The sequence below is a fragment of the Lates calcarifer genome, linkage group LG21 (genome assembly GCF_001640805.2).
Source record: "Lates calcarifer isolate ASB-BC8 linkage group LG21, TLL_Latcal_v3, whole genome shotgun sequence".
NCBI classification, from domain to species: Eukaryota; Metazoa; Chordata; class Actinopteri; family Centropomidae; genus Lates; species Lates calcarifer.
The window spans coordinates 19,023,914-19,047,647 of NC_066853.1; the positions used below are offsets into that span (position 1 = coordinate 19,023,914).

At 39.8% G+C, this 23,734-nt stretch overlaps 1 protein-coding gene and 1 long non-coding RNA gene across 3 annotated transcripts; one reads left to right on the plus strand and one right to left on the minus strand.

Annotated features, from left to right (window-relative positions):
* Window positions 1–1,616: 1,616 nt before the first annotated feature.
* Window positions 1,617–23,431, minus strand: cog6 (component of oligomeric golgi complex 6). 2 transcript variants are annotated; one of them, XM_018665449.2, is made up of 19 exons: window positions 23,223–23,431; window positions 22,762–22,905; window positions 22,108–22,179; window positions 21,839–21,897; window positions 14,996–15,107; window positions 14,409–14,491; window positions 14,086–14,156; window positions 12,977–13,070; window positions 11,088–11,216; window positions 10,178–10,269; window positions 9,641–9,705; window positions 9,433–9,524; window positions 8,926–9,043; window positions 7,903–8,034; window positions 7,568–7,735; window positions 6,950–7,057; window positions 5,150–5,203; window positions 4,948–5,028; window positions 1,617–2,999 (listed from the first exon to the last, which is right to left on the minus strand). In XM_018665449.2, the coding sequence occupies exons 1-19, from the start codon at window positions 23,355–23,357 to the stop codon at window positions 2,856–2,858; spliced, it is 1,953 nt and encodes a 650-aa protein (XP_018520965.1). In that variant the 5' UTR covers window positions 23,358–23,431; the 3' UTR covers window positions 1,617–2,855. The 2 variants fall into 2 exon arrangements, with proteins under 2 accessions (XP_018520965.1, XP_050921350.1); XM_051065393.1 differs by having other exon boundaries at window positions 1,617–5,028.
* LOC127139030 (uncharacterized) lies at window positions 5,148–11,176 on the plus strand. Its single transcript, XR_007808853.1, has 4 exons — window positions 5,148–5,294; window positions 5,871–5,982; window positions 9,647–9,710; window positions 11,045–11,176. It is a non-coding gene; the product is annotated as an uncharacterized LOC127139030 (long non-coding RNA).
* Window positions 23,432–23,734: the final 303 nt, after the last annotated feature.

The following is a 23,734-nucleotide window of genomic DNA, read 5'->3' on the forward strand; positions in this document are numbered from 1 at the left end:
GTATGCAGACGATACTGTTTAATTTGTATCTGCATATTACTTCTGTTTCCACACAGTGACAATCTATAACTGAAAAGTTGGAAAAACTCATGGCATACCACAACATTTTCTAACTCTGAAAATATGCCTTTCCTCCAGGAGCCAATATATCAAACTTGAAAGTGAACAGTCAATCAAACTGGTCTTGTGCTTGATTACCATTCAAAACTGAGTTACGTATGTTAGATGAATGAATATACTTAGACTTGCTCAGAAATACTTCACTACTGTTCACATTGCAAATATGTTGGTTTATGTGCTACTTCATGAACAATACACATAAATAAGAAGATCAATGAAGCCAGGAAAACTTCATCACATCCATCCAGGCTCATAAAAAAATACTTGATGAAATCTTTCAGTGTTTCTTGTTAGGTTACTTGGTGTGCACCTATGGGAAAGGCAAGTTTTCATGCTGGCATGTAGTGAGGCTTATCTCTCTATCACTGTAACAACACAATTGAAATTTGAATCTGTGTGTACACAGTGTACTTATTTTCTTAGGAAAATGCTGACTGAGCAACAGACTCGAGCTTAGCTCGTCCAGCATTTACCCTGAATTTATCCCTTTGTTAGGACAAAAAATAGTCTTAGTGCTGTACACTAGAACAGCATCACTATGTTGTGACACAAAGCGCTCACTCCTACTAGTTACCAAATCCTACTTTGAAGAGATGAGTCATTTCCAAGCGAGGACGCAATACACGACATTTCTAGGCAAAAACGTGGAGAAAAAGCAACATTGGTGCAGTAAGATGTGTGATTTCCACAGTGGCAGCACATTGGTTTGAGTCATTTTCCTCTCAAAGTTTTTGCTGAGGCAATAGATAAGACTCGCATTGTCAGCTGTGGATCCACATTTGCCACCAGCCACTGGAGTGCAAGGGGAGAGAAAACTCAATATTGCTGCTATTATCCTTTAACCCAGATTCCTGCTGGTCTCATGCTTCAGTGGGCAAAAGCCTGGTGACTGCTGTCATATGGAGCGAATGATGGGATGAATGTTTGCCACCCTGCTCACCACTACCTGCCTCTAAGTGGTGACTCCATCACCTCTCACATCTGCTAACTCATTACATACAGCCACCAGTAGGAAAAAGCCCTCACGTTCTCAACTGTGGAGGCCCACATGTATTCGCACACAACTGATGTACAGCTGAGTTTCCGAAGGTGCGCCCTGTGTGTATTGTCACACAAGAACACTGTGTTGTTATTCAATAATCCTGCTTTTCAAACATCATTCCACTTTCTGCCAGAGTGCTGAGTAAAAACACTCAAGAATCCAGCTTGTATCAGACCTGAGCCAAGCAGAACTGGAAGAGAGAGCCGGTCTATTTAAAGGACTTACGAGTGCCGTCCAGATGCTGAACTTTGTGGTATTCCATTTATTCCCAGTACTCAATGTCCTGGCCAATGATATCTGAGTAACATCCGGTGAGCTGGGGAAATCCTGGGACTCAGTGCTGGCAGTGCTGCCAAGATCAGGCCCGCTGCCATGAACCTTGATGTCAGATAGCAGAAATGAAATGCTGCCTCTCAGGCCTGAGACCATAAAAACAGACCAGATCAATATTCACTTTATCTTTACTCTTCCAGCTTTATTGAAGATTACATGGGCTAGGTGGTGTCAGATTTTCACTGATATGATATTACACGCTGTCCAATGCTGTGAAGTTTATTATTGAGAGAGATGAAAAACACTGTTGGGATCTACTGCACTGTATGAGCATTTAGAGAGAGCATGGACAAATCAGTCCTTTTGAAAAGCCTCTTTTTGGGTGTTGGTATTTGGGGCAGTTCATTTGAAGTGTCACTTCTAATAATTTTTGGATTCTGTAAATTTCAGTTGATGAAAGCTGAAGACTGTCTTCGGGAAACCAAAGCCTCATTATGCATATCTTTCATTCAAAGGAGTATCCAAGTCAACACCAGAATTAACTATGGAAAAGTCGTCATAAAATGAAACATTACAGGACAAGAAGGTGTATTAGGTGCGCATGGTGGGAAAGTTTAGTTCACGTGTTGATCCATAAAAATGACTATGGAGTTTTAATGCTGTGGTAACAGTGAAGAAAAACATCCCCCCCCTCCTGACACACCATAATGGGTTTTAAATGGCCAAAAATTCATTTAAAGGTAGAATTTATGGTAAATGACTAAATCCAGTCTCATTATAGTCTTGTTTTCACATCTTAGTCAGCTTGGTAGACATTGTTTGAAAAGCCAAACGAGATGGTAAGACAGATTTTCCATTTTATCCCTGCAGCTCAAAACAGTGGAGATTAAAATAAACATAACGTTTGTGCTGAAGCTTCTGAGGTTCCTCTTGGCATTGCGGCTGAATTTTTCCTGACCACTTTTAAGTGTGGAAAAATAAGACAAGCCTCTTTAATTCAGTGTATCCCCTTTGTTTTATATAATGTTTAATATTTCCAATAAAAAGACACTGTTTTGTACAATTATGGAGCCCATCCAGGGTACGTGGTGAGAAAACAGACAGAAAGGAGACGATGTATGTGCTTTACAGAGAGAAAAACAAGTCAACTGCCTGCAGCAGTGAAAGTATAAGGATCATATACATGTAACGTTCCCTCCTCCTGGCACACAGAAGTCTCTATATACAGACATGTCTCTCTGAGGTCAGCGACCCACATCCCACATTTCCCACAAAGAACCCCACCTTAACAACTACTTTTATATACATTTGTGTTATTATACTGTACAAATTACACAGCTCTTTAAATAACCTGCAGGCTGTCCAGTGCTGTGGCTCACCCGGTGTTTTTGAGATCAACCAGGTGGGACAAAAGTGTCCCTCAGGACAACAAGGTCTGAACCTGCTGAGGGGATCTGGGCACCAGGTTCTCCGGATCTTTGTAGCTGTTAGCTGGGCTGGTCAGGGCTGTATAAACCTCTCCATAGGCTCTACACACCAGTTCTGTCGACTGACGGAAAATCTGCTCCCTGCACAAACAGATAAAACTCTTCAGATTTATATATTTAAAAAATAAAGCTACAGCAGTGAACAGGCTTTTTAAATTCCACCATTTCTAGCCTAAATCAGGCAAGCAGAGCTATATTATAATTACTCACTGTTCAAAGGCTGAAATAAATCAGCCATGAGTAAGAATTTGTCCTAATTACTTTTTTTGTTCAGTGACCATTGTGTGCCCCTGCTGAGCAAAAACAAAGAGTGGCAGTATGTGGTGCACACTGCCATCTATGGATACATATTATAGCATTAATGCACAAGCATCAGGTGTCTGCCTCAGCAACACACACCACTTTAGCAAAGACTCTTTAAATGAGACAACTAGAACTGTATTCACTCTAATCAACAAGCCATCTTTAAACCATCTTAAACATGTCAAGTGTTTATCTAATTTTATGGGCTTCTGGATCCAAAGATATAGATGTTGTAATTATGCAACCAAGATACATCTTTTGTTTTTCATCCAGATTTTTGATGATTTTTTGTGGAGCTGCAATGATAAGTCAATTAACAGATTAGTCAATTGAAAGAAAATTAATCAGCAGCTATTTTAAAAAGGGATTAATTGTTTAGATCATACCACACATTTGATGGTTCCAAGATCTAAAATGTGAGAATTTGCTGCTTTGCTTGGTTTTACACTGTAGAAAATTGAATAATTTGGGGTTTTGGTTTGTTGAACGTACAAAACACGACATCTGAGGATGTCACTTGGTGCTCTAAGACACTGTGACAGCCACTGTTTTCCGACACTTAATAAACCAAACTATTAATGGATTTTTTTTTTTTTTTTTAAATCACATTTTATTCCAGCTGCAGCTTCTTTGTTGTTTACTTTTAGGTGAGACTGACTGATAAGTTCACTTGGAGCATTTAAAAAAAAAAAAAAAAAAAAACCCACTAAACTAAAACTCTTGTTTTGCTTTTGATTTTATTTATCATTGTAGTTTTAAAGGATGTTTTTTTACTGTTCTGTCATAAAAACCTAAACATACTAAGTTAAGTGACAGATATAATGTGACTATCATTTGCAGTGGAGTATGAATGGATGATGTACTGGTTGGACAAGAGGAGCCCAGTGAGAGGATTCAAAGACACAGTGGGAGCTCCTCCGTTGTATCCCACTCAGGCTCTTGGGATCCATATTTTTAATTGGCCCCACAGAGAACACAGAACTACAGCAGGGTGTATACCACCTTACTCAAAGTGCACTAATATGAAATTTGAAACAAAGGGAGCCTAAGAGTACATTCCCATTATTTGTGCACTCCAGGAGTATTTTCGGAGTGCTGGCGGGTGTTTTTGTGTGTTTCGGTGAGCAGAGAAGCAGACGTGAGAGATAGTGGGAGAGAGAGGAAAAAGACAAAGAGGAGGAATGATTTCAGGGAATGAGTGTGAGTGAGAAATGGACCAGAAGCTAATTAATGGCGTCCTGCCCATCAGTCCTCCCATGTCCATTAATAGGGAACATTAACCTGAGGTACAGAGTGCTCCTCAAGCCTGCTGCACTTCCCAGTAAACGTGACTCACAGAAAGAGCCCTCCAATGTAGCAGCTGGATTGAGCTAAAAGCATGTGCATTTTCTGATCAGTAAGACAAATACAGGCAGTCTGAGCTGACCACACTCTCAATGTGTTGGTGGCTTTAACAATTTATCATCCAAACTCACTGTGCATTTAGTTGAGTGTTTTGTTTGGAATGCAGTAATGATCATATTACATCTCGGAAACTAATGAATGTTGAACATTATTAGGTCAATGCTCCCGTTCTATTTTTATCACTCTGAATATGCTCTTTACCCAATTGAAACACGATGCAATGTGGTAAACATTTAACTCGAAGCCTGAATATTGCATATATGCAATTCTCTCCCTGAACAGAGAGTGCTACTCTTCTCATTAGGGACAGGAACTCACTTGATGGCTTGCACTGAGCAGGAAGTTGAGCTGCGGCATCACAAGAGTGTCTGGTGACGACAGGTACCGATCAAACTGGACCTGTTGTTTGTTGAGTCAACAGCAGGTGATGAGCCACAGCAACATATTACATATAATCAAGTAACAGTTTATTATTCCCACCAGGAAAATTTGCTTTATTTATACACATAATGTAACTCACCATTGCTGCTTTCACAGAAGAGCTGTCCATGCTGGGGAGGAGGGACAAAGGACCCTGAGACAGAAAAGTGAACATCAGCTTAGAATCCAACTCAAGGTCACAGTGTTTGAACAGCAACAATGTTGAATCTCACAACTGAACAAAGGTCAGTGACTATGGATCTTCATTAGTTCATGTCTGCACGCAGCACTGAAATGGTTTCTTCCTGTGTTATTTGTATACATCGTCCTCAGCAGATGCTAAAAATGGATGGAGGCAGGGGCACAGTGATGTCTGAATGAGTGATGTCACCTCCTGTGTATCTAAAGGATAATTTCTTTTTCTTTGGTTTAAGAGGATGTTTATGAAAGATTTAATAGAAAAAAACACTGCATTTAGGCTAGAGCTGGAAAATATGTCTTAAGATCTGTATCATAATAAAATGTCACATTTATCTCAATAAGTACATGACACTTCCTTTCTTGTGCTGGCTTACTTTTTAAATGGCTGACTGGTTGGCTCTCTTTGATGTCATGGGTTGTAGCTATCCTCAATTTAATTATATGGGATTCAGACTATTCATACACTGAAAAGTGAAGACAGTAAATTTTAGTCAGTAAGAAGATTCAGAATGGTTGTGATTTGATAACTTTGGTTTATAATTGAGCAGTAATTAACAGCACTGAAGGGATTTACTGTGAAAAAAAATCAAATCTAATCTTTCTTTTTTTTTGTTTTTTAGAAAACTGAACTCGGGCATGTGAATTTTTCTGAGCAAGAGAAATTCCCTCCCTAAAGCTTGATGACAACTAGACAGACTAAATACACGGCTGACTTTGTGAATACGACAGCAGGTACTTTTAAAGCAATTAGCTGACACTGATTATCTAGAATGACAACATTAAGTCAAGCTTAAATGCCTAAATTGCCAACATTAAAAGCAGCAAACAGAAGGCAGTGCAAGGGTCAAAGCAACTTTGCAGTGCCTGGAGTGATTTTATGGGGATATGGGCACATTAACAAACATATGAGCCTACAAACTCATCTACTAGCTGCTAGCTGGTGAACAGTATTGTTTTAATCACTTTTTTCCCTTGTTTCTGACTTGATCATCTGATGTATCACAGAAAATTACAGGGATAAAAAAATGTTAAACAGATAGTGAAAGTAAACCTGAAAAGTCTAAAATAAACTTGGGGATTGTTGTCAGCCGTTGACATCTGGGATGCTGTCAAGTGTAGACCGCCAGACTTAATCTTTTCAAACAGAAGACTATTTAAGGAAAACCCAAGACAGGCCACCCTAGGAGAGAAGTAGTGTGCAGAAGAATGACGGTTCTTGATTGAGCTGCAGCAGCAGCAGCAGCAGCAGCAGGGTGTGGTGTGTCCTGACATGACCTGGGTTTTCAAGACTCACATGCTAAACCACAACTATGGGTCTCAGTTAGCCCAGTGGCAAAGTGTGTTACAAAGAGGGAGGAAGGCTCCGGGGCATCAGCTCTCTCATCTGCACAGGACACTTCTGCACAAGCTAATATATTCTAATAGAACATAATATGATCTGCCTCCCTCTGTCCTTTTCTCATCTGAAAGTCTGACAGAAATGCTATTATGTCCTAATAAAGACATTGGTCATGTGGTAACCATAGCAATAGGTATTGTAAAGCCTGAATAGGTGGTGTAAACAATACTATTAGAGCCTTTATGGTGTACAAAGAGGACCATTAGAGATGTGAAAAAATAAAAAAAAAAAAAAATCCACAGCTCTATAACTTAACGAGTGAATGCATGTGAAAATGTGGTTAAATGCTCCATGTGAGACCTGTTCAGCACTGTGCTGCTGGACACAGCTGTAGATATAACTCAGTCCGGCTCTGGTCAGCACGTAGGATGCCTGCTCGTTGATCAGAGTGTCAAGGTGAGCCTCGATCTAGAAAATGTGGGAGAGAGTGGCTTAAAATCCAGTCCAAGCCTGCATTATGAGCCAATGGTACTTGTGGTTAATGGAGAATCACTGTGCTATTGATAATGAAACTTCCACAGGAGCTCTTGTGGTTCTCAATTACAAAAGACAAGCTAAAAATAGAGGGCTAGATGGCGCATTTGAGCATGAACAACAATACATGACGCACACCCTTCTATGAGACTGCAAATTAAATCTTTTTAATAAAAGATTTAGGCTCTATGGGTTTTAATGAAAGGAAAAAGAACAATTAACTGTTTTTAATGAACAATAAAGACAATGTGATGACTGTCAGCTGAGCATTTGTGTTGGATCACCTTAGTGTTTTTCTTGTCCCATTGCCACTGAGGTGTGGTGTGTTATTATTAGATTTATGGCCTTGACTAATTGTAATTACATGTAAATAGATACTTAAAACTAATTCAATTGTCTGATTCACCATTAGCTTTTTGATAATAGGTTACAATTAAAGCAAACCTGAAACTCCAGCATCTCGAGCCTCTTGTCAGTGAACTCAAAGAGAGCCAGCGTTGTCTTCATGACATACAGTGAGTTGACCATGTAGGTAGCCATGTCAGCTGTGCCGAGATTACTGGCTGACACAGTGCACAACTGTAGGAGAGGATCTAAGATGCAAGACAGCACCTGGGAGAGACAATGTGAGACAGAGCCTTAAGAGATGAGTGAATTGAACTGGATTTTGTGAACAACAACAGATATTTACACATTTATAGCTCATTGATTTATAGATTTAACCGAAACAGAATCACAATTTCTCTCAATTTGATCTTATTTTGGAAATGTGTGTTTACCTGAGCAAAGTCAGCCTGACGGGCATCCAGAGGAACCACTGAGGAGTCATGGGAGGCCAGCACCTCCCTGAGGAGGGACAGCGTCTGAGTGAGGGAGGCTGTAGGTCCAAGATCTGCAGGTGGCAGCTCCACCTGTCCAGGCAGTCAAGGCAGTAAGAAGACAAGGCAAAGCACAGCAGAGAGAGAAAAAGAGCAAAGTTATTCTTGCAGAGATTAGTTGTGTGTGGCCTTCACAAAGAAAAGTGGTCCTCACAACATTATCAAAGCTTTACACATCCCTAATGAGCAGCATGATGGACTGAATATACAACTGCTCCCTGCTGCTACTCTGAGCCTCCGCTTGTTCAGAGTCAGTAGAGCTTTTTAATGAAGAGGGGTTTGATTTTGTTGGCCTCTGGATATACAACACAGAACTGAGCCCGGCCACCTTTGTCCACCTAATAGAGCAAATTATGAGAAGGCTGTGTTCCTGGCATTAGCTGGAATTGACACCAAAACCCTGAGGGCTTCAAATTTGATTAACACCAAGCTACAGGGATAATTCTTGTAACTGCTATTGATCAGTAAACAGCAAGCATGTAATGTGGAAGAGCTCCTGCTCGTGCTGAGGTATATTTGGATGCCAATTTAACTAAACAGTAACAAGTCTGGTGTTTTTTGGCAGCTAGCGCCATTTCAATGCTGTGGCCAGCAGGCCGAAACTGTTTACAAGTGTAAGTGCCTCAGAAATAGCCTTGTTGTCTTTGAGGGTTTAAACGCAGAGTCGAAATACACAGTGTGTGTCCACAGGGTACAATACTGAACTTCTGCACTGTCATTTAAGCCTTTTTATGAAAGAACATTGCAAACCTACTCTATTTTAAAATCAAGGCTGACTCGTCTTCTATCTCCTTCCTTAGGTGATAGTATTGTTTGCACACAGTAACTTTCATGTGATCTTCTTTTGTTTATGTGGTAAATGACATCAGGAGGACAGCAGAGAATATTCAAATAAAAATCCTCCTAAAAATCCTCAGATTGTACCTTGTCCATGAGTCTGCTTGCATGAAGGCTCAGGCTGTTGAAAAACATCTTTTTGCTGAGAACGTGCATTTCCTCTATGGTGATGAGCAAGGAGGCTACACCGGTCCCAATAATAGAGCTGGACAAAGATCAAACAAGTCAACAAGGCTGCATTCGGTGATTATTCAGATTAAAAAAAAAAAAAAAAAATCAAAATACAGCACAAGTCTGTCCATTACAAGCTCCAGGAGCCCAAAGTGGCTTCTTCAAATTGTTTATTTTGTCAAACCAATAGTGGAAAACAAGAAGCCATTCAATTTACAATAATATAAAACAGAGAATAAAAGTAATTTCAATGTTTTCCAAAACAGAGCCACAGTACGTTTTGCTTTATAAATTACTTAAAATGATTAATCGATTAACAAACTATTGCCAGATAATTTTTGTTGAGCAATGAATGAATGAATGATGTCATATAACCCATTGTGAATTATACTTCTGCTGCAAAATTGCAAGTGAGCTAAATACCTGATGGTGTGGTGGTAAAACTTAAGCAGGTTGGACAGTTTGTAAAGTAGGACAGCACCTGGCTCAGCGACAATGACCTGTTCTATCCGAACCTAGGGAACAAAACACGACATGACACAATATACATTCAACAGGGCTGATTACGTTTTTTTATTTATTTATTTATTTTTAATTTAAAATAGCTTTTTGAACTAATTTCTTTGCTCACTTTCAGTGGCCTGCAGACTCCTTCTGTGATGTGTCCAACCACCTCCTGCATGTTCTCCTCCACACCTGAAGTAAGAAGAACACACACACACAGTCAGAGCTATTTGGGATTATGTCAGCTGTTTTGAGAATATCATGTATATAAGCACAGTATTAATAAATGCAGCATTGGGGAGAACTGGGGTAAATCTGCCTGTGCAGTCACATGCTTACTTCTGTCTTCAATGTCAACTGGTATGAGAACCAAAGAGGTTAAATTAGGGGAACAAGCACAGGATTAGTCCATCAGGCTGAACTAAATGTGCTCGAATTAGATGTGTTCACACTCTTGAACTGCTGCCAACATCTCTAACCTCACTGAATGACTGGTTACCCAAACTACCCAGTAAACAAAGACTTGTGAGTCAATGTGATATTTGTTTACAAGCCTGGGTTCACTTGTAAAATACATCAAATCAAATTCAAAAAGCTGTATGTGCAGTCACACCATGAAGTGGAAATGATGGAGCCATGTATTAGTATTAAGGAAGGATCATACCTTGCAGGGTGACTTGTTTCAACAGAGCTTCTAGATGCTCTTTCTCTGAGGCAGTAGCTTGGTGCAGCCACGCCAGCATGTCCCCAACATACCTGAAAGAGCGACAAAACAGTCTGTTTTAAACACTACTTCACTGAGGGGGCCAACCCGAGGGCTAATCTTACCACGCCATGACCACAGCTACATCAAGGCATGGGTCATCATGTTTCACTCCCCTCACACACAAACACACACGCGGCTTTTGGTGTTACATAACGGTGGAAAACAGCAAGGTTAAACTTGAATTATTATGTGCAAGCCTGTGTGTATATGTGTTTGTGAGCCTGTGAGTGAGTGTGAGGACATAGGGAGGTGAGAAAGAACTTGATGTTCTCAGAACTGCTGATGCCTCCTATAAAGTGGAGGTGATTTTGTGTTCCACACATGGCTGGTATTCTGAGAAAATCTCCCATTTGGCTCCTGGGCACAAGAGGAAGAGGAAAGAGCATGTGGTATAACAGGAAACACAAAAAACACTCAGACACTCTTTGACAATATAGACATCTAACAACATTGGGGATCATGATAATTGGATTTCCTGTAATATCTAGACAACAGAAATAAAAAATCCCAATGGTTATAAAACAGTCTGGAAGCTCTGGTTGTGGGCACATGTAAAGAGGAAACAGGTTGAAAGTTTTATCTACACTCAATTAAGCTATACTGAACTCATTATTCAGCAGAGCTTCAAACTTCATGCAGAGATATGAGAGAAGCACCTATGAGTTTCTCCAGTTCTCAGTATATGGAAAAATAGCTACATTTCCATCAGAAATGAAGTTTCTTCCCTTTTGTTATTTATTTATTTATTTTTTTTGGCTCTTAAAGGGATCTGAAAAAGGAAGTGTCACATTACAACAGGACTGATTACCTCATAGGATCATGTGAATGCATCTCTATGGGCCGGGGAGTTCCTCCTGGCCCGCCGCGGGTGAGGGCGTCGATGAAGCCTCGTACCACGGCACACCTGCGTGCAGTCCCAAACTCATCCAGAGTGTACCTGACCAGACAGAGGAGAAAGCACAACATCACTCAACACCCAAAACCCATGACAAAAGATGGTGGTCACAGTGTTTTCATGCAGAATGTGCGTGTCGGAGGTCAGTCGCTGACACACATCAACAATGAATGCAGCTTTTCCAAAAGGAAAGAGTTTGAGGTTGTTTTGATTACTTGGCAGTGTGACAGACTAAACAGAAGTTAGTGCTGAATTAAGATTCCACCCAATCAGCCTAAACATCCCCAGCCAGCACATGACCTTGGGCTCTTTCTGGGCACAGAGACAGGTGCATTTCCGAGAACACAGACGGACAGAAGGAGGGTTTGCCATGAAAACATATCTTGGGGTAGCGTGTGAAATGTTCCATTGTGTTGTTTTGTTTTAGGGACAAAGTAAAACTCACAGCAAGCTTCAGGAAATCTGGGAGCCCTTTGCAATTCTTTTGTTCTACATGAGCACAAACTGCCTTCCTGTCATTTACATGGTTACCTGCTTTCTATGCTTTTAAAAACATTTTTTCCCTTCTTTTTATTAATTAGTATTTTTGGTTTCAGTCAGTGCTTGCCTTGCGAGTAATTAACTAGTATGTGTTTTCATATGTACTTCAGGCATTTCAGCGCACTTGAAGATTTTCAAGCCCCAGTGGTACATAAGACAGCCATAGGTCATGAGTCTCAGAATGACTAAACCCTTTTAATCACCTAGAAAAAACACCTTGAAATGCCCAGATTTCAGTGAAGATTCAAAACAAAATGGACAAGGTAAATCAAGGACACAGTTGGTCACAACATCCTCTGCATCAAGTTAATTTTCTGTTATTGTTGTTATTGTTTGTAGCTTGTGTTCCACTGGCAAGTCACAAGCTTGGGGGTGGCATTAAGAAAGAGGAGAACAAGGAGACCACACACCTCCAAGCTGCAAACAATGCAAGCTTGAAAGAATTATACAAACAATATGCAAATAAATTAATAAGTAAATAAATACATTTTCTGTTAAGAGTTAGGAAGGGCATACAACATGTTTGTTAGACCTTAAGGATAAACACAGTAAATTTTTGGGAAAACAATGAACATCAATAAAAAAATGTTTGTTTACAATAAAAAAAATAATCTCATACAATGTCTCAAATATATCAAGTAATGATTTAATGTGGTCATAATGATTAATTTCAGAGTGTTTTATAAACCTCCGCAGGAATGTATTTTTATTAATTCATGCTAAATATACGCTTAAAATTCACTGTACTTCTTGTACAGTATTTTCCAGAAATGTGTGGTTGCAGTTTGTTACAATGTTTGTGTATTTTAACTGTTGTTTTTTTTATAGATCTGTAATTTTTACTGCTGGCTGGATGGTGGTGATGTTTCCTGTTGTTTTCTAATCAAGAACCACTTTATTTCTCTTTGTTTGAGACAAGGATCTCCTCAGACATAAGCTCTCACAATTCACTTGTCTACTGAAGACAGCAGCGGTGTGAAATAAAAGGTTTTATAACTGTGCCTGTGGCCATTTCATTTATTTTTTATGTTTCTAGGGCCTGTCTCTCTGCTTTTAATATTTACTTTGAACAAATCTCACCCCCATTTATTCTTTGATTTTGGACATTTTATAACACCTATCACTATACAAGTTGACTTCTACTTGCTGTTAGTGCTCTTAGAGAACATGTAAACACTGACTGGCATTGGGGGAAGATAAATGAGGGGATAGACCATACAGTATTCAATTTGTGTGTTTGTGAGTGTGTGTTTATATGTTACTTGTAAAGGACAGGTCGGTCCTGTAAGGCCTCCATGGCTTGGGTTAGCACAGGGCTGATATCACATGTCTCCTGGGTCAGTCCTCTGCACTCATCTATGAAGGAAGAAAGAAAACAAGACAAAAAATATCCCACTAGTCAAATAGTTGCTGTCTTTGTAATAAGTATGCTTGTGTTATGCTCTATTCATTGTTGCTAAATGTTTTTGACCATGGCAACCCTGTTGGCAAGAAGTAAATCAAAGTACCAAAAACATTTTCAATCATATTTTCCCATGAGCTTTTTACTAAATAGTCAGTCAGTTTGCTTATGCCTCAGACAATACAAACAATGAGCAGGCTGTGTCCAATCTTCCAGACTGTGGAGAAAATGGCTCAACTCCCTCCACTCTTGTTGGACAGTGGAAATACGACTACAAGCCTTCCTAAAACACTGTGCAGTAATATTTTTGTGAAAATGTATTCCCCTATAAACAAATGAAAATGCATATAAAAATAAATAAACCTCTAGCATGTGCAGAGAAAAGGCAAAATAACATAATAACTTGCAGCTCTTGCATTTTACTAATACCAAATTTTCACTTGTTGAATTGAGTTGTTTGGCAAATCTAAACCACAGCAAAGTAAGAGTCTGTGGTGCAACTCAGAATTTAGTAGATGCTCTGTATTTTGCTTTTGTATAATTACACAAATTAGGTTTCTGTGATTTAAACTGTAAATTTCCATTTTCATTTTCAGTAACAAAACATTGACAAACAATTTGGTTCCAAGGACTCTTTTGACAAAACTCAGTCAGAGGTTATGAGTTGCATTTGTTCTCAAATTACTTATATACACGCTACTGCTGGATATCCACGGCCACTTGAAAGAGCACAGTTTTGTATTTTGTTATATCCACACAACACACACACACAATTAAAACAAGTGATTCAACAGTAGAGACCCTTGGGGACAAATGGAAGTAAACTTGACAAAATACATGGGCTTAATTGTCTGTCTTTGACAGAGCAACACTCAAGTTCAGTATGGAAGCCTCGTGCAAAGAGGGTCATAGTAAGTCAGTTTTATCCCTCACTGTGCTCGTGGTATTAACTCTGTGTACTGTACTCACTCTGAGCCCAGCGGTAGAGCTGCTCATATGATGTCTCCTGTAACACAGCCATCTGCTCCATGATCTCCAACCTGGAACAAGCACACAAACCAAGACCACATATTACATACTCATGACCTGCAGCATAGTGTCAGATCCCTGATAGTGACATAAAAACCAGACCTGGATGTTTTATTCCTACTTGACTGTTCCACCTTTCTGGTTCAAAATAAGTGCCATGAATTTGACAAGGATAATAAAATCACCATAAAACACACTCTGTTTCAATCTGTCAAAAGAACTGGAGCACAGAGTAACACCATGTTGTCAGATATACACCTTACCCTGCAGTTTGCTGGTTGGTTCGCAAAAGGATTTTCACGTCCTCATGGATGTGTTTCACTCGGCTGAGAGCTTTAAAGAAATCCTGGGAAATTGAACAACACATAAATGAATAAATTAGGGTTTCATCATTTAAGCAGATTTATAGAAGCAGATTTATAGAAGTCATTGTACATTTTTGGCCAAATTAAAAAAAAAAAAAATTCTCGAGTGAGGACAACATTGGTCACTGATCAGGCAATATTAACAGCTATAATCTTGATTTAAAGCTGACAGATGTGTGTAAAATTTGACATGCAAACTTATATATGTGCATAACAATAACCATGCAAAAAGGTAATCATTAGCATGTTTAATAGCTGGTATTCAGTACAAAGTTATGCGGAGGATGGTCAGAAAAGGAAAAGATCACCTCAAATCACTTCAAAATTTTAGCTAATGGACTTCTGTATCTTTTATAATATCTTTATAAAGACAGCTATAGCAAGACGCATATCTTTACCTGATACTGCATCCCCCATCCTGTGGGCATGGAAGGGAGGATTCTTTACACGATTTTGTTCATTAGCATACGTTATATGGAAATTACCTCAGTAATGGGTGCATCCCGAGCCCCTCGCAGCGTGGCCATCTCCTCATGAGTTAGCTGGAACTTGGCAAGGAAAGCCTGAGCAACCTGAGCTCTCACCTCCAGGCGGTGACTGAGGAGAACGAGACAAATGGTGTAATTTCCTTCACTTGACATTGTCGCCCTTTCATTTTTTTAAAATAAAGAATTCTTTTTTTCTTTTTCATTCTTCGTCATTTAGTTTTTTTTTTTTTTATCAGTTCAGTTGTCATCATGATTTGTTTTATCTGCTCCTTAAGGCCCTTGTGGACTTTTATCTCACAAAAATGTGTGAATTCTTCCTTCTGCCTTTGATCATTGAGTTTTATTGCTGTATTTCGTCATCTCCTTGTGTTTTCTCACTGTGCAAATAAAAAAGAACTGTCAGTGTGGAAAACTAGAACAATATTATATGCTCTCATTTAACTTTAAAAATGATGCAGGATGTCAACAAGCTGTAATGTTCAAAGTCCTACAGCAGATGGCAGTCGCACTCCTCTCTCTCTCCCTCTCCCCCACACACACACATACACAAACACAAAAACCTTTGCTCACAGTCAACTGAGAGTGAGACAACAGGGTGGGACACAGTAAAGATATCATGTGGAGCAGTCAGAAAAGAAAACAAGAGAAACAAAAAAAAGGCGGATATTGGCCAGGTTTTGTCACTATCAATAACAGCAGAGTGATCACTATCAGTGCCACTATAAATGTCTCAACACAATAGTGACCATGGCAACCGCCCCAGTCAAACAGGGAACTCTGTCATGGGATAGCAGAACAACAGCAAGTCCTCCCTCTGTCCCCATCTTTCCATCCAAACCACCTCGTCTGTATTCTCTCCCTAGATGTGAAGGCAAGGCAGAGTCAGTAAATCACCAGGCTGTTTTGGTGGTGGAGAAGAACGCAACATTATCTGACCATTGTCTCTCGCACGGCTATTACCAGTGCTCAGTCGGCTGAAAGTAAAGGGTTGTAAATCTGTTACAGGATCCTGTGATTTAGTATTTCGTCGCACAAGTCACCGAGCCACACACACAGGTCCTTGAGGCGTCTTCGCCCTTTACACGTTTTGTAAAGTGAGATTTTGTTGCAGCACAGAGAGGACAGCTTGGCCTTGACTTTCACGCACAAATAGGCCTTGGGAGGCATACTTTAAAAATGTACTTAATTACAGCAACCTGGCATCATCATCAAAACTCAAAGAAGTGACAATAATGACAACACATTTGTCATTCTATAGAGACAGAGCAGCCTCACCTTTACCTAAAAAAAACTGACTTTTGAGGTTCATGCTTTCACTGTGACACTGTCAAAATAAATCTTTTAGCAGATTATTTAGTTAATGTGACAGAAAACAGTTGGGTTTTTTGTATTAGAAGTAGTTGTCACTGCCAAACCCGAACATTTGTGTACAGAAACACACTGAACTTTAAAAACAGAGAAGAGAAAACTAAGTGAGAATTGATTGGAAAACACATCATGCTAATGAGAGCTAACAAATTAAAACAAGAGGCGCTTGGGCTACCTGATATTCAAACACAATTACATGTTGTTAAAAAAAAAAACAGGCTATGCTAGTGCGATCATTAATTAAACTAAGCAATGCATTAATTAGAGAAACTCTTTCCATTTGAACATGCATGTATTCATACGTAACATGAGAAATATTAATATGAAGTCTGTAAACCCTTGTTGAGGGATGAACTACAGTAAGAAAGGAGATTTTAATATGCAAATATATGCAGCAAGCTTTTACAAAAATCTAATTGGATCTGTTCTATAGAGAGAAACTGTGGAATCATTAAAGGTTGTTGAGTTACTATCTTCACAAGAGGAAGAAAGAGACAGAAACACACACATGCACAATAGTGAATCGGAGGGGGGGTCATAGCATTTTGATGGGACATAAAATTGATTGGCCACTCAATGGTCCTAATAGTCTTAAAGGCTTCATTAACCTTATCTCATCAGTCAAATTTAACATTCCATATCTTGGAATTTCATTCATGAAGCGTTTAAGTTACAGACTGCCTGTCAACGAGCTGGTGGCTTCAAATTAGGCTGTAGTCACTCTGTTTGTGAGACAAGTTGACTATAATGATCCACTAATGATGAGTTCATGACTTTATAAGAGGAGCTTCAAACTCAGAATCATAAAGTTAAACCTCCTGATCAGCAATTATATCATTATATATTATTATATAACTTCCTATGTCAAAAAATATGACCTCCTGAGTTTCATTTCGAGGTGGCAATTGTTCCCAATCTCTTACTTATTAAGGTTTCTAGCAGTGAACTTGTTGAACTTAGTCACATAAGCCCCCAATTTTTCATGTCCAGGCCAAGAGTGACAGACCTGTTCCTCCAGGATATAAATCACAACAAAGAGACAGGCTGTACACGCCTGTACAAAAAGAAGACAGGGGAATTGTTGGAGCTGTAGCAGCAGAGCAAAGGAGAGCAAAGGAAAGCAAGGGAACGATGGAGCGGCAGGATTGTTGTCTACAGTGCTGTCAGGACATGACACATTCTTCTGCAGACTGCAATTACCAAATACCAGAGAGAGGCAACATATTTGAGTGAGTGTGGCAACGTCACACTGTAAAGTCAAGCATGTAGAGACTCTGGGCTAGTGGTTCAAAGGAAAATGAACACAGTGATGTAAGCCTGTCTTGAAGGACCCCAAACAAGCCCAAGGTTAAATTAGATCTAGGTTACGTAATGTTACATGATGGGATGAAGACATGTTACAGTGTCAACAGTTTGCCTCTCTGTCTGTGCAAGTGCTCGGATTTCCCAAAGAAGCCCACTGATTTTGTCTATTCAAGCACAGAAGTCGTTTTTAAGCAATATAACACAGCACAATCTCATAAACAGCTTCGTCAAAGCGAAACAGTGAAATTTCCGGTACCTACTTAATTACCTCACAGAGCCGAGCTAACAGTGCAGGACCAAGTTTAGAAAAACTGAGAGCTTGATCAGCGAGTAACATCAACCAAGCTCGCTATTTATTATACAGTGTAAAACAGCAATATACTTTGACATCTGACTTCCATGAAAAGATTTACAGCACATCTTTCATCTTTTATTTTGAAAGCTGGATGATAATCATACAGAATGAATAAAGAGATCAACAGCTCTTTGTAATGAGTGAGTGTCCAACCCTCACCTAAGTTGTAAACCATGTGGGTCGATTATCCATTAAAATCTATTAAGGGCCATTTCAAAGGCTTGCGTGGAAATTTAGCATTCACAAAGCTGTTAGTTAGCCACGCGCCAGTGATCACAGAGTGCAGTCGCAGCCAGTCTCATCAGACAACACAACAGCATACTCACCGCCATACCCTCATTAACAGCCAGCTGAGCATTAATAAGGCTCAAGTGTAATTTTACACAGGTTGTCATTTGCACTCTGATGTCCCTGATCGTTCTCTCAAGGGTTTCAGAGCTCATTTTGCTAATGACCTACACAGAAGTCATATTGAGAACATTTGTTTTATTTTCAGGGAAAACAGTACAAATGAAACACAGCTTCATGTCTGATTATTAATCATACACTGGTGGAGCTACTGTGGGAAATGAGTGGCTGCCACAAGTCCAATGCAGGTAAATCTTAGTTGTGGTTTCTAAATTTATCTACATTGCACTTTGGCAAGCAGCCAAGTAGGGTCTACAGTACATAGCTGCCTGGACTGCTCAGTAATATCTGAAACTAAACAGTACTACTCCTTCAAATCCAGCTGCTCACCAGGTCAAAGTCCACAGAGACATCCGTTTGTGAGATGTCTCAACTTGTTTAGCATGATAGCATGTCACGCTAATACAAAGATCACATAGTGCAGGACAGGTGAGTAGTGTTACGTTTCATTATGGAACAACACACAACACCTATTTAGTGCTCTTGCTGACAGCGTGTTTGAACAGTGTCAGCCCAAAACAAAAGAGCAGCACGTCTGAAAGCCGGCAGACAAATACAAGGCGTCTACTCTCATTGGCTCGCCCCTTCCACCTTTGCTTCTGCACACTGTAAGCAATCCGCTGCTCCTTTCCGTTTCATTAAAGCTGACAAATGACACAGTGCCACCGGCAGATAACATAGCAAACAGTTCAGGACAGGTCTACTCTGCCGGGTAAATACACATCAGGAGGATCTGCAGAGCTTTGAAAATGGCTCTACTCTCTCAGAAGAGCTGCCCTATAAGAACAACATGGTAGATTATGCTGCAAATCTTTGCCTGGCTATAATAAGTGTCAACTGGAGAAAAGTAAAAAAAAAGACAGTGGCTTGGGACTGCAGAGGATTGTGTGACCTGAAATAGATCTGACCGAGATGACTGGAATGGTGTGGTGCAGCAGGCTGACTGGTAGGTGGCTGAAGGAGGACAGCTTGAGTGCACACTTCCCCTGGCAGCTCTTCTGAGACAAAATTGCTAAAGACAAGGTCAAAGCCCAGTGTGCAGACACAATCCCATCTGGCTGTGGGGTCATTGTGGTTCCGCGAATGAAAATGTCACACAGACGGACAGCAGGTCCCAATGGGACCACTATGCAAAGAAAAAGACAAGGCAGGGGGGCCACTCAGAAGGGCATTCGTGTAAAACCTCTGACCACTTACCTTCAACAAGAACTCCTGCACAAAGCGATACGACTGTTATTAATTCATTGCCTGCACATGTTCACCAGTGGATTTATCCCCACTGGTGTCTTTCGCTGCTCTCAGCTTCAAATCTCTTCAATCTCACTGCCTCTCCTCCTATGTCACCTTTTTGTCAAGGAGGTCCTGAAACTGTGCCAGCAGAGCATGGAATTGCTGCGGTACATCACAGCTGTCAGCAGTGTCTTTTGCCAGAAATCTACATTATCTTTGCCTGTGCCCCCGCCTCCGTGTCAACTCACAAGGTCACTGAGCACTGAGGTCACAGCCGCCACAAATGCTAATGAGCCCCACCCCAACCCCCAGCTATCAGTGAACAGGAGCGGGTGTTTCATTTTCACATCCATGTCAACACTCAATCAGACAAATTCATAGATTAATGATACCTAGATTAATTTTAGTGGCATGATTTCAACCAAAAAAAAATCCATTAGTATTCCAGGAGTTGTGGTGGGGAGGGTGAGTACCCAAGATACACTGTCTGACTCCATTCATGATTTTATGTCACGATGAGCTGTATATATTGGATCTGCATATCTGATGGCTTTTAATGTGTGTTGTCAGCAAATCTCAATGCACACACTCATACATAAGAACACACTAATGGGCTGCTCTCCAGTTGTAATAGTCTGGCCTCAATAAGATTGGGGAGTAGAGTAGGTGTAAACAGGAATCCGCTTTGATGTGTATCTCACCGCCAAACATCATAAGACATGACGAATAAAACAAATAAAGCTCCATTAAAGATGATTGCTGCCCCCCTTATGCAAATAGACAACTGCAAGAGAAATATTCATCAACCACATGAATCATTCATCCCTCCTCATCAAAAATAAAGATGTGCTTACCAGCTTCTCCTACCCTGCACCAAATCTCTCCAACTTCTAACACTAAAGAGGAGCAGTGTTTCACAGGCTAGAAATGCAATCTTCAACTTGTTAGTTGAAAAGTAACTTGCTTGCTTATGTCTTTATTTGTGCAAATATTTTAAATTATCAGTATATAATTTACATTTTAATGGCTTGACAAACAAGGAAGTGCTAGCATATTCAGCCAGGCCTCCCTTTCCAAACAACGTGCGTAATACAAGCTTATCACTTGCAAAGTGGACCATGCTGTTCCTGCCCTATGTGTTTTGATTGAAGTGCTATTTGTCTGGGAACTTGCCTGCACAGAAAATAGTGTAATTTCTCCTTGGAAATGAGACACCAGGGCCAGAGTGAAATGATGGTATCTAGCTGTGAACTGATGAAGATGACTATCAGCGACATATGTGACAGGTTTCCAAAAATAACTGTAACTCCCGAACAGATAAGGATAGAAATGGCAGTATGAGATTTTCTTTTTGAAATTTCTGTGGATAATTTTGAAAAAAGTTTCCATACTATCTCCATGATCTCAGTGGCATTCTGAAATGCCAGTTTAAAAGTTCATATGGTCTTATTTTTGGTGACAGTTAAGTTACAGTCAAGTTTAGAAACAACTTGTGCTTGTAACAGCAGATTACGGCTGTGCTTCCAGACCGATGGTTGCAACAACACGAGACTAAACAATAGTCAGTATGATACTTGTCTGATGTAATGGACCAACAATAATCACTACCATACATAAAAGGTTTAGTTTTTGTTGAGGTTTTTTTGAGAGCTCACTAAATTCTACAGTGCAATTTCAGGCCACATAATATGAATGTGTTGGGCTCTTTGTCGACCATATTTATGAAGCAAAACATCAGAGCAACCTTACACTATAATGCAGTTGAATAGAAAACTATTAAACTACAACCTTAAGTTAGAGTAGACCTGACGGAACACCTCTCTGATACATTTAAGAACAATTTCACAACGAATATACTAAGTTCTCCAAAGGTAGTAATGACTTCTGGATTATATTACACTGGACAGTAAGTATGGAAACTAATAACTGTAACATATATTGATTTTAGAAATGTCAATGAAGTTTCAGGCACTTAGCAGGATTCCTAGACATGCAAGGACAAAGGCACATACAGTACATACATGTACTGTATGTGTCAAGTTACAAGGTTAACATGCACGCACATGCACACACAGACGCACCGATGCACGCACACGCACACGCACACGCGCACGCACACACACACACACACACACACACACACACACACTTTTCAACCTTTGGATTTAACTCACTTTTCTCCCTGCAGTTTGTTGGTTTTTACTATAAGGTCTTGCGTTTGCTCCTTTGCAGCCTGTAAAAACACAAACAACAACAATTTTTTTTTAAAAACAATGGTTTGCAGACATTATATTCTCATATGACATTTAAGTGACACCATACTATTGCCAAACATACATGAAATTACCCTCTACTGTTGTTCTAAATGCTCAGTTTAGCTTTATTACATTATTCTAGAGATACAGGAGAATTTTCAAACAACATGTGGAGGTGATCACCATACCTTTAATCTGTTGGTCATTTCTTCACAACATGTGCTCATGGCCTGGACATCCTCATGAACACTTTCAAGCTCCTGTGGAGAATGTGAAATCACAGTTAAAGCAGCACTGAGGCAGATCTAGAGATACATATCTGTATGTTGTAGAGTATTTTGCACTTGCTTGTGTTGAGGTACATAAATACTGCAAACAAAACTGAGAAGTAGCCTGCTTTTATTCTACAGTTTTCCACTGCAGTATTTTGCTCTGGGATGGCTACTGCTATTTGATTTTACAGAAATCCTTCGCACAGTACCCTAAAAACCTATGATGAGGATCAAAGAATTTTTAAAATACAGTTCTCACTCCCTGCAATTAAATATGCCATTTTAGCACACAAAGCTGCCTCTGGGAGCAGTAAACTTTTTTTTACTAGGACACCACGAACTTTAAAGTAACAAAACTCCTTCATCAGCTGATGCTGTTTTGGACAATACAGTTAGGAACTGAAAGGTGCACCTGCTTAAGAGGCTATAAAAATGTTTCCCCACCCAAAATCACTGACACGTTTTGCAGCAGTCTGTTCTGCCTCAGTACGTTATTCATTTCAGTACTGAGTCAGAAAATATGGGTGTTTTTTTTTTAAAAAACTGTTTGCATTTTTCTGAAAAACTTACCTCTTTTACTTCTTTAAATATTCGTGCGAACTCCTCGTTAATAGTCAAGCTTCGTCTCTCTATGTCACCGCGAAGATTCCTCCTGGTGCGCAAACTGTTTTCAGTGAAGAACACAGACAGAGCCTTAAGAGCCTCGAGCATCTCCTAAAAGCAGGAAAAGGACATTATAATGTTAGTGTCTTAGAAGCCTGCTCTTCTCACTTGCAGAATGCGTTTCATTAAATCAGCTTGAGCTAAAACACTTAGCAGGGTAGACTGTTTCTGATAAAGATTACAAATGAGAGTCGACACCCGAGTCTACACAGTACACACTGAACGCTTGCATCAACCTGCTAACTGTTAAATACATAAAAATTGTGTTAGCGTTGTCATACTCTTTTTTTCTGCAGCTGAAACGCTGCTAGCTTGCAGATTTAGCTACAGTTTGCTAGCTCACAAGAAGCTAACCTCCTCCAATTTACCTTGTCATTATCAAGCCTCGTCTCCAGTATTTTGTTGAGCTTCCTTGACAGCGGGTTATTGGGTTGAGAAGACGCATTTGTATTCTGGACTACAGCTGAGTTATCAGCGGCAATTTCTACTTTAATATCAGCCATTGTAGACGGGAACCTCCACGTCAACTTTTCTGAGAGATGTTTTGGTCCGTCTGAAATCAACGTCCGGCCGGCGAGCAGATTACTGAACGATACAACGTTCCTCTACAGGGTTATTCATTTCTGCCATATACAGTCTATAATTTCTTCTGAAGTAAGTTGTTATTCTTTGCTGAAAAGGAAAGGACCACCAAGGACCGATAATGCTGAAGGTAATGATATCATACAAGTATAATACCCTTGTTCACCTTTTAGGCTTCTCACTCCTTCAACCAACTAGAAAGCCATTAACTCAAACATTAAAACTCCGTTGTTCCATTGAGTTATTACGTTACTTTGAGTTTCCCAAATTCTGAATAACACATATCCTGCAACATGTT

Bases quoted from the DNA above. Each gene is read 5' to 3' on its own strand.
- cog6 (XM_018665449.2), bottom strand. From the start codon at position 23,357: ATGGCTGATATTAAAGTAGAAATTGCCGCTGATAACTCAGCTGTAGTC. The intron at 15,108-21,838 runs GTGAGTTAAATC...CGTTCTCCTCAG, and splicing joins AACAAACTGCAGGGAGAAAA to TCACCGCCTGGAGGTGAGAG. The intron at 10,270-11,087 runs GTAATCAGTCCT...TCGCTCTTTCAG, and splicing joins CATTCACATGATCCTATGAG to GTATGTTGGGGACATGCTGG.